The following is a 15,771-nucleotide window of genomic DNA, read 5'->3' on the forward strand; positions in this document are numbered from 1 at the left end:
TTCCTAACAACAGATAAGAATAAGGGGATTTTGAAGTTGCTGGGGTCCTTTCGAAAAGGAGCCTCACCTGGACAAGCCACGCGGTGGTGAGCTGCGTCAATTTCGAAGTGCCGCAGCTGCCAGCATTCTAATGAGGCACTGAATATGTATTTCAGCGCTTCATTAGTAAACTACGAAATGGCCATTTGCATGGGCACTTCAAAGTTTTGGGCTAGTGTAGACACAGCCTGAAGGAAACAGTAAAGGAGGCGTTGGACACCAAAAGGCGCTGAGCCCACGGTTTTTTGAGGACGAAGACAATGATGACATTTACACTTCTGAACCTACCTCTTTCTCCAGCATTCACTATTGTGGGGATCCAATCACCACCAGTCTTCTTGGTGAAAACCAAGACTGATGGCAAATAAAGATACAGACATCTGAATTCAAGGCAATGAAATCACATGTGTCTCAAACCAAATCACAAAGTTCTTGGGGCTTGGTTATGACTGTGGTGAAATAATGAAATATGATTCCGTCTAAAATGTACAAAACATCAACCAAGAACTGAGAAGAATTAAGAAGAAAAAAAAAATTACCTGTTTGTCATGCAACATAAAATCATCTGTTTCCAAAGTTCTATTGTTGTACAGCTTTCCTGACAGCAATACGGTAAACTTACAGAAGCGGTGCAGTTCACAGGCTTGACAGGACCTATTTATTGGTGTCTTCATTACTATGCGGACCTCAGGGTAACAATCCACTCTCTCCTACAAAGATATATTACCCCTGTTGAAGAGTTATGTATCTCCTAAACAAAGGCAAAAACTCTTGACTACATAAGGTGCTGGGCTCCCTCAGCTACGATGTTTTCTAGGCACTAGCCAACCCCATTCATATTTCCATTTATTTCACTTTATCTCAAGGATGAGGAAAACTCTGGCCTGTGCACTGCATGTGGTTCATCAGGGTTAGCCACTGGTGGACTGCGAGTTGCTTTGTCACCACGAGTGTTTGCAGGCATGGCCGCTTATAGCTCTCAGTGGCTGCAGTCCACTGTTCATGGCCAATGACAACTATGGGAAGTGATATGGTACGGGTCACTGCTTCCCTACAGCTCCCAGTGGCCTGGAACAGTGAATTGTGGCCATTGGGAGCTGTGGGTGCCATGCCTGTGGATGCTCAGATAAACATGCCATCTGGTGGCCCACCAGCAGTTATCCCTGACAAATCACATGTGGTGCACGGGCCAGAAGTTTCCCACCCGTGCTTTATCTATTTCAATTGTTTTCATCATTCACATGTATGAGAATAAAATTATTTCACACTAATCTCAAATTCTAAGTTGCAAGAACTACATTATCAATTTATTGGAATAAATAATATTTTTGTACTGGTTTATTTTCTTTAAAAACATTCTGCAAAAATTATTATAATAGCTTATCTAACTGTCAAAAGATGCTTTATGAAGTGCATGTGTGGGGCATCTACTGAAGTCAGTGGAACAAGTGTTCATACATCTTTCAGGGCAGAATCTAGATAGAAAAGCAAGAAAGTAGCCATGGAATATTTACACATCACACCTTAATACTCAGATGTGTATTATCATGCAGTTTGTGCACATAGTGGCTGGATGCATAAGCAAGAATCACAGCTGATTAAAGTGTGCAGAAATGCCTGCATACCAAAGAGCAAGACAGCACTCCAAAATGTGGAAGGACAACTAGTTATTTGGATTTGTATTTTCAGTTCATATAGTGTATGGACATATTTTCTGACACATGGAACCACTTTATAGACCAAGACAGAAGCTAGATACCTTATATCGTTCTTTCCAGCGACTTCTGGAGATTAAGTTTTCAAGGCGAGGTTGAATAAACCGATCATCCAAATAATGGAGGGAGGTTAGCATTTCTTGTGCATATCTCTTTTGCCTTGTTCCATCTGTTCAAAGAAAGAGTCACTATGATACATTTGCTGAACATCATATACTGTACGTGTCTTCCAGCCACAAAATCTTCAGGGACATGATGAATCTACACCCTGAAATGTATCCATAATTATTTATTGGTTGAAGAACAGTGAGCTCAATGATTACTAGGGATGTTTACAATCAACTCTGTTGTTAATGAAAGCCATAAAAAATCACTAAAGTTAACCGATGTATTCATAAAAAGACTCCTGTCCAAAAAAGGTACTGCACGATAGTAAAAAGTAGACTAGAAAAAAAATAAACAAAATATGAAGTGCCCAAAGAGCATTCAGTTTGAGAAAAGTCAACCTCAAAATATAATCACTCATACTTATAGCAAAAGCTTGGGGAAAAAGACACTCCTTGTCTTTTCCATACAATGTTTGTAATATAATTGCTTAAATGAACTATATTTACGCACATGCTTCATCTTAGTTTAGTTAATTAATTCGTAGACATAAAGCTCTGTGACGAGGGAGTTATGATAGTACACAACAGCAAAATTAGAGGTTATGTAATTAACCCCTAAACATTTACAGTTTCAACCTCTCTAATCTGACACTCCCTGGTCCAGCAACATCTGTGATCCAGCCTGATTTTAGTTGGCTGGATGTCCACTTACCATGGGTGTAGCCCATGGTCCCATAAAGTTTGTTTATAGCCATGAGTCCTGGCTCTCAGTGTTGCAAGCTTTTATTTAGCCTTCATTTACCCCAGCTGTCTTCTAAGAGCCCAGTAAGGAGTAGAAATGCTGGTGAGGGTGCTAGACATTATCAGCCTATTGCGGTTTGGCAAATTCTCTGGTTCGGCACGACTAAGGCCTAAAGGGTGCCAGACTAGAGAGGTTCAGCCTGTATTACATTTAAAAGAAGTTCAGAAATGTTAAGCATGTAAACAAACTCAACTTTCCACTGCTAGCAATGTCACAATAAAGATTGCTGCATTCTAAAACCACACAGGTTCCTTCTCCTCTGTCCTTCCCCGCATTCTGTTGCCAATCATAACACCACAGAACAAAGTAAAGTTGGATACCACAGGTCGATATAATCATATACTTATTTGTAATATTTAATTATCTTAATTACAACTAATTTCCTCAAATGTAGCCCATGTGCAAAATTTCAGGAAGCTTGAAGAAATAGTGCCCGTTAGTCAATACTGAAGATAGTTCAGGACAAAAGAAGTATGAGATTGTGCTAAATGGCTCATTTAAAAATATTTGAAATGAAATTACTAGATTTACTTGTAACTCCCCTGCGCAAGATGATGTGTGTGATGAATATAGAGCCATAGCTTCTAAGGCCAAAACGGATAACTGTGATCACCCAATCTGCCTGTCTGTTAAGCACAGGCCATAGAACTGCCACAAAAGAATTCCCTGAGTATATCTTTTTGAAAAAAATCCCACTTTGAGTTAAAAATGGTCAGTAATATAATCTGTTGCAATGGTTAATTAGCCACCATTAAATATGTACAACTTAATTCTAGTCTGCATTTGAACATATTTAACAATTGGCTCTTCAATTTAATAGAGAAAGGTAAATTTGTGTTTCTGATACAGACTGTAGTCAAGTGATCCCTTAATCTTTTCTTTGTTAAACTAACTAGACTGACTGCCTTGAGATTGTATCACTGAAATGCAGGGTAGGGAACCCCTGGCTTGGGAATCCCTTCCATAGCACTGGTCTGCTGTGAGGTTGGGGATGCGGAGCCCCAAGCATAACGGGCTGGATTAGGTAAGCCAGGGCCAGACCCAGACTGTGGGCTATGTCAGAGGGGTGGGGTAGCAGGAAGGAACTTGGCACAGTGTCGCTGCTGCTTGCTGCCAATTTCCCAGGGGGGCAAAGAGGTGGGGAGCAGCATCAGCCTCGGCAGTGCAGCCCAGAGGCTTCATCCCACTGCTCTGAATGGCCAATCAGAGCAGCAGAGGATGGTGCCTTGGAATGGGGATGCAGAGCCATGTGTCTGGGATCCTGTCTAGGTAACCTGCACCCCTGTTTCCCAGACTCCATTGCCCCAGACAGTTCCTGCACCCGGCTCCCACCAACCTTGCCCCTACTGACCCCTCCCTCCCAGATCCCACACCCCTACTGCACCTCCCTTCTGCCCAAACCCTCACCTGCAGCCCACTCTGATCCAGCCCCCAACAATTCCCAGCCTACTCCTGCACCCTCCATCCCAGCCACACCCTGCACCCCAAGCCCATTTCCTGGCAGCCCCCTCCCACACTGATCCCCTTATTCCCCTTACAAACCAGCCCCAGAGCCTAGAAGGGCCCACAAAATATACTAGCCCTGGCCCACCTAGGCTCTGGGGCTGGTATGCAAGGGAAATGGGCAGAATGTCTCCTTTTTTGTTATTTTTCAGCCAAGGATCACATGTTTTTTCTTCTCACTTGTGTAGCCCCTGACTGATTTGTTTATGGTCAGTGGCCCCTGACCTAAAAAAGGTTCTCCTCCACTGCTGTAAGACATGATTTCTAATCCTTTCCTCATACTTGTGGCTCTTCTCTGAACCCTCTTCAATTTATCAACATCCTTCTCGAATGAGGCATACCACAATTAGACACAACATCCCAAGCACCAGTTGCACTGGTAACTCTGCCACGACCGATATTTTGAAGGAGGAAGTAGAAAGAGCAGTGAAATGACTAAAGAACAACAAGAGCCCTGGAAATGATAAGATCATAGGAGAGATGGTCAAATACGACAGAGAAAGTATGATTCAGGAAATACACCGACTATGTAATATAGCATGGAAATAAGGGAAGGCACCTACAGAATGGACAAGATCCGTGCTAGTGACAACACACAAGAAAGGAAGTGCACTGGAATGCAAGAACTACAGAACTATTGCTCTAACAAGTCATCTAGGCAAGGTGCTGCTGCTGATACTAAAGGAGAGATTAAGATTGCAGATACAAGAACATCTAGTGGACAAGCAAGTGGGGTTCAGGAAAGATAGAAGTACCATACAGCAGATATTGGCACTAAAACTGGTAACGGAGAAAGCTCAACAAAAGAACAAGAACATACACACTTGCTTCACTGATATTCAGAAGGCATTTGACAGTAAAGATCAGAAGTGACTTGTGTGGTGTTGGAGTCCAGTGGAGCAGATAGCAGACTGATTCAGTTATTGAAGGATATCAGTGACAATGCGGAGGTAGCAGTGACAACATGCGGAGAGTTGGAAAGTTGGTTTAGAACAAGTAGAGGTATGAGACAAGGAAATCAGATATCGCCAAGTATCTTCAGCATGCACCTAGAGAGATCAATGGACAAGATCAAGGAAGAGGTAGAAGAGATATCTGTGCACGGGATAAGAATTAATGACTTGAGGTTCGCAAATGATATAGTTATCATTGAGGAAGATGAGGAGAAACTAGAGACAAATGGCACAGGTGCTAAACCAGGAAGGGAAGCGGCACGGACTCATTATGAACATTGATATAACAAAACCAACAGTATTTGGAAGTAAGGAAATAGGCAGAAAGATCAGTGTAGGTGGGATTGAACTGGAGAATGTAGAGAAGTTCACATATCTGGGGAGCAACATAACTTACGATCTAGACTGTAAGAAGGAAATAGCAACTAGAATAGTGAAAGCAAGAGCAAGTTTGAGGGCAATGGACAAGACTGGAAAAGCAAAGCAGGTAGCTTAGGAACAAAGCTGAGCATCTTGAAAACGTGTGTATTCAGCAGCCTGTTGGACGGATGTGACACATGGGTGATAATGAAAGATTTGAAGAGAAGGATATTTGTGTTCGAGAGAAGTTGTTATAGATAGATCCTGAGAATAGGATGGATGAAGAAGGTCACGAACAAAGATTTATATAGGAAGATACAGCCAAAAGAAAACCTACTGCAGATGGTTATACAAAGGAAGTTACAGCTATTCAGGCATATTTGCAGAATGAATGACAAACAAAAAAAAAAAAATCAAGACCCTGGTATTTGCCATAATGGACAGTTTGAATAGGAGAGGCAGACCCCACAGAGAATGGGTAGATGATATAGTAGATTGGTGCAGAGCCAGTCTATAGAAACTAAGCCACTTTGCACCAGACAGGGAAAGAGGGAAGGAAATAGCGAGAGGCATCAGACACCAACAGGTGGTTGGTGATGAATTGCACTAGTGCCAAATAAACAGTTAAAATGATTTCTCTATTTCTAACCCAAGATTCCTGTTTATGCATCCAAGGAGTGGATTTGCCTTTTTTGGCCACAGCACTGCACAGGGAATTCCTATATATCTAATTATTCACCACAGTCACCAAGTCTTTTTCAGAGTCATTGCTTTCCAGGATACATCCCTCCATCCTTTAAGCATGGCTTACATTCTCTGTTTCTAGAGATATAATTTCACATTAAGCCACATTAAAGTGCATGTAGTTTGTGTGTCCCTATCTTACCAAGTAATCCAGATTGTGCTGTATCAGTGATCTGTCCTTCATTATTCACCAGTTTTCCAATTTGTGTCATCTCTAAACCTGACCAGTGAATCTGTGTTTTCTTCCAGGCCATTGATAAAATACCTTAAATAGCACAAGGCCAAGAACCAATCCCTATGTGACCCATCTAAGAACACGCTTGATGATGATTCCCTGTTTCAAATTAAATTTTGAAACCTACCAGTGAACAGCTTTTTAAATTAACTTAATGTGTGCCATGACAAATCGGTATCATTCTAGTTTTTTAGTCAAAATGTCATACAGCCAAGTAGCTAGTCAAACACCTCACAGAAGTAGGTTACAACTGGTATTAAGTATTACTTTGACCGGCCAAACTTGTAATCACCTCTAAAAAAGATATCAAATTGGGAAGAATCCATTTTCCAGAATCCATGCTAACCGATAATTACAATTCTCGATAAATCAAACCCCTTATAAGTTGCACCAAAGGACAGCTTCCTGGTACAGGGAGGAATTCACCCAGATTTCAAAGTACTTTCCAAACCTTAAAAAATCCCTACAGAATCATTTTTAGGGTTTGTCCACACAGTGACTTTGCAGAGCACTAGCCTGCTGCACACTTTCCTGCTCTGGCTTCGCTGTGATGCACAAAACTCCACCAAATCTCAAAGGAATCTAAACAATAATTGGTGGCTAAGTTTTCCCTACATGCCCATGTTTCCCTTTCTCAGCATGTGTACTGCTGCTTTCCGGTAAGCTTCTGGGCACCTATCTCCCAGACTAAGCCTCAAAGGAAATACAGGCATTAGTCCACTTGAGTGATGTGCAGGGCCCTAAAAATTAACACACTGCAATGCTGAGCATTGTGGTACCCAAGGGCAGATCAACTCTTAAAACACTGCATTGGTGCAGTTGTGCCACTGTTAGGTTTTAATGAAGATGATTTAAGCAGATGGGAGAGTGCTCTCCTGTCAGTTTAGTTAATTAATTCACCTCTGTGTGAGGCAGTAGCTGTGCTGGCAGAAGCTCTCCCACTGCCACAACACTGTCTATACTACCGCTTTGGACACTACAACATCACCACTTGGGGGCAAGGATGCCTGTAAACTGAGTGCTTGGGTGCTCATCCAGGAGAGATTCAGGTGCTGCCCAGCTGATTATCAGAATGTGCACGGCCAAGCTGAGTGGAGAAGCATGTGTTTCTATTGGGGGTGCACATCTGCATATGACTTGGTACACGTAATAAAATTTATTCTGCCCATGGATGAAAAAAAATAGAAGGAACACTGTTTGGGGGCATGGACTTTTTATGCCCTGAGCTTAACAGTTATACCAAAGTAATTCTGTAGTATAGACTTGGTCTAAATACCTTTGTGGATCCCACCTTAAATCTCTACATACCCATACTTTATTCTCCCCACTTCACAGATGGAGTAAAATGAAACAGACAATGATTACATGATTTGTCTAAAGTCACACAAGTCAGTGGCAGAACTGGGAGCAGAACTCAGCAATTCTAATCCCCAGACCAACACAAACTATCAAACATGACTTCATTATGCGTCACTATCCTAATGTTTTACTTTACTGACATTAAATCTTCTGCCATGCAGTGTTACTTACCATACAATGAACCCAAAAAAGTATCATCAATTGTATTGATGAGGAAAGCTTTTACAACTCTTTGGAAGTGGACATAATGGTCACAACGAGAGACTGTAAAAAATTAAATCAGATAAAGGAATTAACAGTGTAAAAAACCCTGACAAGGAACAAATTCATTGTTCATATACAGACCATACAATTTTCATGCAAAATTTGATAAAGGGCTGCCCAAGCTCAAATATCATAAATAAAATTCTACAGTAACTTTTCATTGCAATTCAAGTCATCTTCCTGTGTAAGATCTTCTATTTGACATTGTTCAAGATGAAAGATACTGTTTAAAGAACTTTGCCATACAAGACATATCATACACACACCTCTCCCCCAGCTCAGTCTACTTTGGGGACAGGAGTATAACACAAATTCCCTTGAACGGTAACTGGCCTTAACACAGAATACACTCATCCCTCGCTATACGAGCACAACTGGTTCCCAACTTTCTACTCATAGGCGAAAACTCATAAGAGGGACACTAAATTCCTATTAAAATACATATAAAAGTCGCTAATTGGCTCATAGGGCTCCTAACTCAGGGAAGGAGTGGCAGCAGGTGGTGCTGCTTTTGAAGGGTAAGTTAACCCTGGGTTGGGGAGGGTTAAAGGCTGGGGGGCAGTTTGGGGCTGTGAGCAGGAGGGAGGATTAAATTCTGGTGCGGCGTTCAAGCTGTGGGGTCATGGGTGGGGGGTCTGGCTGCTGCAGTTTGGGGCAGCAGGGGAGGGTGTCAGGCTGGGGACCGAGGGTCTGGCAGAGGGGTGTGGCTGCAGAGCTGGTTAGGCTACTGCGGTACAGGGCCGGCAGTGGGGGGTTAGTGGGGTCTATCCACGGGGCCAGTTACACTGCTGCAGCTGCCGCAGGGCCGGTTCGGCTGCCACAGCACAGGGCCGCAGAGCCAACATGGGGCAGTCTGTCAGTGGGGCCGGTCATGCTGCCGCTGCCCTGTACAAGGCCACAGGGCTGGCAGGGGGTTATGGCTGCAAAGCCGGTTATGCTGCCACAGTACAGGGCAGCAGGGGTCAAGCTGCGGGGCCACAGGGGGTTTAGGCTGTCGGGCCGGCGGGGAGGGAAGAGGAGTGGGGCGGGGGGGTCTGGCTGCTGCAGTCTGGAACCACGGGGCCGGGGGAGGGGGGTCTGACTGCAGTGGGTTGGGGCTGCGGGGTGGGGGGTCAGATTACCAGGGGTTGGAGCCGTGGGGGGCGGGAGTTCACTTTTGTTGACTGAACTAGGGGAGGTATATGTGTCCCTCGTTTAAGCGAGTACTCGTAAATAAAGTACTCGTTTAACAAGGGTGAGTGTAGTTAATAGGATACAAAGCAAAGAATATTGTATACAAAAGAAACTGCATGGGGAACTTTATGTAGCTACCAGAATAATTACCTACAGCAGAATTCAGCCAAGATCTCAGTTTCATATCTCAATGGGAATCTGACACCCCAATATCCAGAGCTGAATAATTTACCTCACATCTAACTGAAAAATACATGTACAGCTTAGCCCGCCCCACCCCCTGCCCCCCCCCCGCCAAAAAAAAAAACACATTAATAAAAATGATTGCATGTTTGTATGGAAGCTAGGATGCCTTCACAATAAGTTATAGCATTTTTAATTTCAAGCTATCATGTACTTTTACACTATTATGAGCCAATATAGATAAGTTATAATAAAAACAAACTCATGGGTTACAAGCAAAGTATTCATATCAACTAGTTGCTTATTTTAATCTTACAGCGTGGAACGTAATGCTTCAGTAATTGAAATTCTGACGTAGCCGGTTCATTTCCTTGTCGTTGGTTTTCATTCTCAACACGTTCTGCACATTCTTCCTCATCCTCATCAACTATAAATTCTTTCATACTATCATCATCATCGCCACTACTTTCTGTTGGTGTGAGGGGTAAATGATAGGTTGATTCTTCTATTTCCACATCAGAATCCTAAGCAAATTAAAAAAATATCTTAAAGCAAACTATCGATTGACTGCTTCCCCTATGAAATTTTCAACATTTGTATTGCATCGTAAAATCTGAAATTTTGTGTCTCTCGCTATCTGTCTCATGGTCGGGGTCTACAACCTGCAACTCTGGAGCTACATGCGGCTCCATAAGGACTTCTTTGTGGGAACCAATGCTATAACTGCAAAGTAAAAAAACTCTCCTGGATTATTTTGATATGCTGGTGAACATCTAAAAGTCGAACACTGAACAACTCATACCTAAATAGCAAACAATATGTGATCTCGAAATGTTGGATAACTCCCCCTTCAATATGTGTGCACTCTGTTCTTAAAATAGGAGTTATGAAAAGTGTGGTCTGACATTATTTTTAAGGACTGTCTGATATTCACATGCATTGTCACTCTTGAATTATTGAGGTTTTTTTACCGAATTCAAAAAATGACTCTTTTTGCTCTTTTGGTCGCTGACCCCTGCTCTTGTCTTTTGAATACTGCATGTTGAATTAATATGAAAAGAGATTTCAAAAAAGATTAATATTCCAAACAAGAGGAAGTTTACTTTCATCTGCAAATCATTCAGATCTCTGTTCTTAGGTTTGTCTGTAGCCATTTTCTTAGATTTCTAAAACTAAGCTACCTCAACGGGTAAGTTTCCTCCAGTGGAGGGCACTGCCAAACCTGCCCAATGTCTCTGTCAAGTCCTTTTAAAGAAAAATAATTTTAAAAGAGGAGAAAAAAATACAGTAAGGAGAAAAAGGGAACATATCCTTTACTATTTGGAGAAGATGGACAGATAAGTTCTAGTGCTATATAGTCAAGTCTTCTGGACAACTTTGAGAACAAATAGAAGGAACTTTTCAGCCCTTGACAAACCTAAATGCAAGAGAACTGCTATACATGTTGAACCACTCTAGTCCAGCACCCTCTGGAACTGACTGGTGCTGAACCAGAGAATCTGACCGACCACAGGAGGTCAATATTGTCTAGCAGTATTACCAACACTTCCACTGCTTACTGGTCTTTTAGAAAACATTTAGGGGTAACTTAGCGATCAATAACAGCACAGAACACAGAGAGCCAGAACTGGTGGCTATAAACAAACTTCATGGGACCACAGGAAACTTTGCCACCTACACCCATGATAAGTGGTTTCCAGCTAACTAAAATCATGCCAATTACAGATGTTGCCTGATTCGACTGTGCCAGATTAAAGAGGTTCAACATGTATTACACAGATGCAATTTATGTCTGCTGAAGTGTAGGGATGAAGCTCTTTCCACTTTTGGGGATCTTCCAACATATCTTGTGAGCAAAATTCTGAGGAGCTCTGTATGCAGAATCCAAATTTGAGAGAAACCTACCTCACAATATTTACTATTACTGGATGCCCGACTAGACCTTTGTCCTGCGAGTTCTTTCAGTTTCATTAGTCGCTTCTGTTTCCCATTAGTCAAGTTTTGTTCTGCAGTATGGGTTTTGCAGTGTTCTGGCTCTTGAGAACTCTCATCTTCGTCCATTATGCAATAACGTTTAGCAAATACTTTTCTAACAAGGATGTCACTGTCATCACTCCCATCACTGTCATACATTACAGAGGTATTCGACCTCTTACGCTTCCCTGGAATAATGATTTCATCCTCCACATCCTCTGTGATTGTTTCATCATGGTCTTTCTCCTCATGATCTGAAAGATTATACCTTTGAACTACAGTTTCTTGTTTTTCAGCCACTTCATCTTCTGATGAAGATGAGAGTTGTTCATCTTCTGAAACAGATATGGATTCTTCATCACTATCAAGCAACACAGTCTCTCTTTTAGTTCGTCTCCAATCAACCCGAGATTTGGATGCTGGTTCTTCTGTTTTTGTGTTCCTCCTTGTTTCATATCTTCTGATAACTGGTTTTGTTTCCATTGAACAGGTACTTCAATAATAAAAAAATATAATGCTATTTACAAATAAAATCCCACCACAAAAACAAAACAGAGTAACTATGAAGCCAAGGTATTCAAAGATGGCATTAAAGTCCGCATTATTAACCTTACAAAAATAAAATCGCCTCTTGTTTAGAGAAGATGTCACATAAAAGGGACGAGTGTGCCCAGCAATAATTTCATGGTAAAACATACTTTCAATAATGTCATTGTCATCAAGAAGTACATACACACCTTAGAGGATAGGGTCATAATTCAAAATGATCTGGATAGATTGGAGAAATGGTCTGAGGTAAACAAGATGAAGTTTAATAAGGACAAATGCAAAGTGCTCCAGTTAGGAAGGAACAATCAGCTTCACACATACAGAATGGGGAGAGACTGTCTAGGAACGACTACAGCAAAAAGGGATCTAGGGCTTATAGTGGACCACAAGTTAAATATGAGTCAACAATGTGATGCTGTCACAAAAAAAAGCAAACATGATTCTGGGATGCATTAACAGGTGTGTTGCGAACAAGACACGAGAAGTCATTCTTCCGCTCTACTCTGCACTGGTTAGGCCTCAGCTGGAGTATTGTGTCCAGTTCTGGGCACCACCGTTCGAAAAAGATGTGGAGAAACTAGAGAGGGTCCAGAGAAGAGCGACAAGAATGATTAAAGGTCTAGAGAATGTGACCTACAAAAAAAGGTTGAAAGAATTGGGCTTGTTTAGTTTGGAAAACAGAAGCTTGAGGGGAGACATGATAGTGGTTTTCAGGTATCTAAAAGGGAGTCATAAGGAGGAAGGAGAAAACTTGTTCTTCTTGGCCTCGGAGGATAGAACAAGAGGCAATGGGCTTAAACTGCAGCAAGGGAGGTTTAGGTTGGACATTAGAAAAAAGTTCCTAACTGTCAGGGCAGTCAAACAGTGGAATAAATTGCCAAGGGAGGTTGTGGAATCTCCATCGCTGGAGATATTTAAGAACAGGTTAGATAGATGTCTATCAGGGATGGTTTAGATAGTACTTGGTCCTGCCATTGGGGCAGGGGGCTGGACTCGATAGCCTCTCGAGGTACCTTCCAGTCCCTTCTATGATTCCCAAGCACCCTATATTAGGCATTAAAAACAAAAGAAAAATCAAAGCCACAAGTAAAACTGAGAGACAAAACAAAACAAAACAAGTCATATGTACAGTTATGGTGGTGTTAACCTTAACTCAGCCCCTTAATGGTATCCAGAGAAAGAACACGTATAAAAAGAATGAAACAGAAAAATACAGTAAACCTTTGATTTTACAAACCCCAAATCGGTACACTTTCAGAACAACTGATGTGTACCAGACCACCATTGTTCCCAATGCCTGCTTAATTGCTATTTGTAAGAGTTAAATCCCACCCTCCCATGCCCCTGGAAGAGACAGATTAACCTGAATCACCGCTGCCTGGACAGTCACCAGAGCCACCATACGCTCCTCCACCCAGGGGTGGGGCACGTATGCGGGCATACTATACTCACGTATGCCTCCCTCCTGGTGCCAGGAGCACGTGGCAGCTCTAGTGGCTCCAGCCACAGCGGCAGGGACTCCAGTGGCGGCAGTTTCTCGAGTCCCTGTGTTTTTTGTTCGGAGGGTGGCTGGAGGAGCCTGTATTTAACGGACTCCCTCCCATTAGTCCGTTAAATCGAGGTTCACTGTAGTAAAAGAGAAACCACCATCCATGACAGAAAGTCATCTCCTTAGCATCCAAAATACCAGACTCATGAAGTGGGGGGGTGCGAGCTGGGGGTGCAAAGCGGCAACCCTGCGGGGACAGCGCGGCAATGCATCCAGCACAGTGACACTGGTTTGACTGGCAGTTTCTTTAGTTTACTCCAAGTCACAACCCCTCAGCCCCGTGCCTCGGGGGAGGGGGGGCCAGGGGCACAGGCCAAGGCTACGGAGTCCCGATGAAGCGAGGCCGTGGCATAAGGCAGCTGAGCAGGGAGCGTTTACTCGCGGCTGCAAGAGCAGTCACACGGCACCGCGGGGGCAGGCTGCGGTTGCCAGGAGGCTCAGCGGCTTAGCAGCGCAGCCCGCCCACCCCAAGAACGGCTCAGGCAAGGCAGGAATCGCCACCCGCTCCATGTACTGGCAGGGCACGGGCGCTGCGTCACGACAGCCAGCGCCCGCAGCCCTGACAGCCCACCTCGGGCCCGCCCCGGGGCGCGCGGCGTAAGGGATGGAAGGAAAATCCGCGCGCCCCGCGAGGGCCCTGACGGACCGGACCGGACAATACACAACACCCCCTCCCCCCCACCGGAAAACTTACGCACATTTAAAAGCTTAAGTCGCGCGCGCCCCCCGGAAAGCCTCACGCCAACCGCCGTTACTCCCTCTCTCCGCCCCCAGCGCCACCCCCAAGAGCTCCCACCTTCAGCTGTCTCGCAGGCTGTGATTGGCGCGTGCGCCTGTCCCGCAGGCTGTGATTGGGGCGTGCGCCTGTCCCTCACTCCCATTGTGTGCTGACGGAAGTGCTGGGCGGTAGCCCGAGTGGTACTCAAATGAACTGACGGGATAGGTGAGCATGGTGAGGTTTAGGATTGCGTCGCTTCCGGAGGTGGGGGGAGTCGTAAGCTGTTGGTCTGTAAGACGCCCGCGGGGGAGGTTTACCTCGCTGTGAGGGGTACAGGGCTGACGGGGGTAGGATGACTTGCTGTCCCTTTTTAAAGAGATGGTGCTGTCTTTAAGCCCTGCTGCAGCTGTCTTTTTTCTTAAAAATGGGCAAGTTGTCCCGTACTGTCTGCCTCTCCACTTAGTACTGGTGGGTCCTGCTGCTGGCCGGCTCTGTGCTTGTCAGACACCTAGCAGCAATGAGTGGTGGGGGTCCAGTGGCTTATGATGGGGATGTTGTTGAAAGCTGGGTGAAGTTTCAGTATGTGGGGCTGGCCACTCACCTCCTGGTCCTTCAGCGCAGTTACTGCTGCATGCCTCCTCTGGGCCAGCAGATGTCCCCTCCCCATCCCCCACCTCCATCCCATTTCTAGCCAGCACTGGTGCTTGCTTGCCTGGTGCCTGGAGAGTGTGGGCAGGTGGCTATGTGTCTATTCTGCTGCTGGTTATTGTTGGTTTTGTTCTGTTTTGTTTTTCCTGGCAGTCACTCGATAACATGTAGGATGTCTTCATGTCATCCTCCTATTTGTGAGTCTATTAGTGGCTGATCAGCCTGATTGTGGACTGCAGATCTTATCACAATAGAGGCAGAGGTTGCTAGCTGTTGGGCAGGGCAGTTTTTGACACTCTTCTTATCTGCCTCTCCTCGTGTGCACTGCGGCAGGACCTCCCAAATTGCACCACCCATTCTCCACTGGGGATGGTCTTGGGCAAGAGTCTCCCAAGTGTTCATGCCGATGCTGCGCTTTTTCATGCGTGCCTTTGGTATGCCCTTTTATTGCTTCCGCTGGCCCCCAATGCTCCTCTGTTCTTCCTCCAATCCAGAAGGAGAATCTGTTCTGGGAGGCGCTGATTAGACATCCGAACCATGTAACCAACCCAGCAAAGCTGTTGATGAATGATAACGGCTTCAATGCTGGTGATGTTTGACTCTTTCAGGACGCTAGTATTCATGCATCTATCCTCCCAAAAGATATTTAGGATTCTCCAGAGGCAGCGTTGCTGATATTGTTCAAGTGCCTTCAAATGACACTTGTATGTTATCCAGGTTTCACATACATATAGTAGGGTTGGAACAACCACTACATGGTTTTCAAGGAGCTTTTTCTTGGGATAGATATCCAGGTTCTCAAAGACCGTTTATCTCAGGTGGGCAAAAGCAAAGCTTGCATGGTTCAGATGATGCTGGATTTCTGCATCAATGCCGACTTTAGCGGAAAGATTTCC

General features: G+C 44.1%; 1 protein-coding gene across 9 annotated transcripts in view; it reads right to left on the bottom strand.

Moving 5' to 3' along the window:
- The window catches only part of CCDC82 (coiled-coil domain containing 82), a 28,726-nt gene extending 14,449 nt beyond the window's left edge, over positions 1–14,277 (bottom strand). For 3 of the 9 annotated variants that reach the window (XR_012644020.1, XM_074984483.1, XM_074984414.1), the window contains exons 1-7: positions 14,208–14,277; positions 13,413–13,586; positions 11,343–11,904; positions 9,754–9,961; positions 7,989–8,081; positions 1,799–1,923; positions 662–749 (exon numbers count right to left, since the gene is read on the bottom strand). Coding sequence is in view for 8 of the 9 variants with exons in the window: in XM_074984483.1 (XP_074840584.1) it covers positions 662–749; positions 1,799–1,923; positions 7,989–8,081; positions 9,754–9,961; positions 11,343–11,894 (1,066 nt within the window). In the remaining variant the exon portion in view is untranslated. Of the gene's footprint in view, positions 1–578; positions 750–1,798; positions 1,924–7,988; positions 8,082–9,753; positions 9,962–11,342; positions 11,905–12,148; positions 13,005–13,412; positions 13,587–14,207 lie in introns of all 9 variants that reach the window. The other 6 variants (XM_074984456.1, XM_074984475.1, XM_074984432.1 and 3 more) reach the window with 5 other exon arrangements.
- Between the last annotated feature and the right edge of the window lie 1,494 nt (positions 14,278–15,771).

Source organism: Carettochelys insculpta, chromosome 1 (genome assembly GCF_033958435.1).
Source record: "Carettochelys insculpta isolate YL-2023 chromosome 1, ASM3395843v1, whole genome shotgun sequence".
Taxonomy (NCBI): Eukaryota; Metazoa; Chordata; order Testudines; family Carettochelyidae; genus Carettochelys; species Carettochelys insculpta.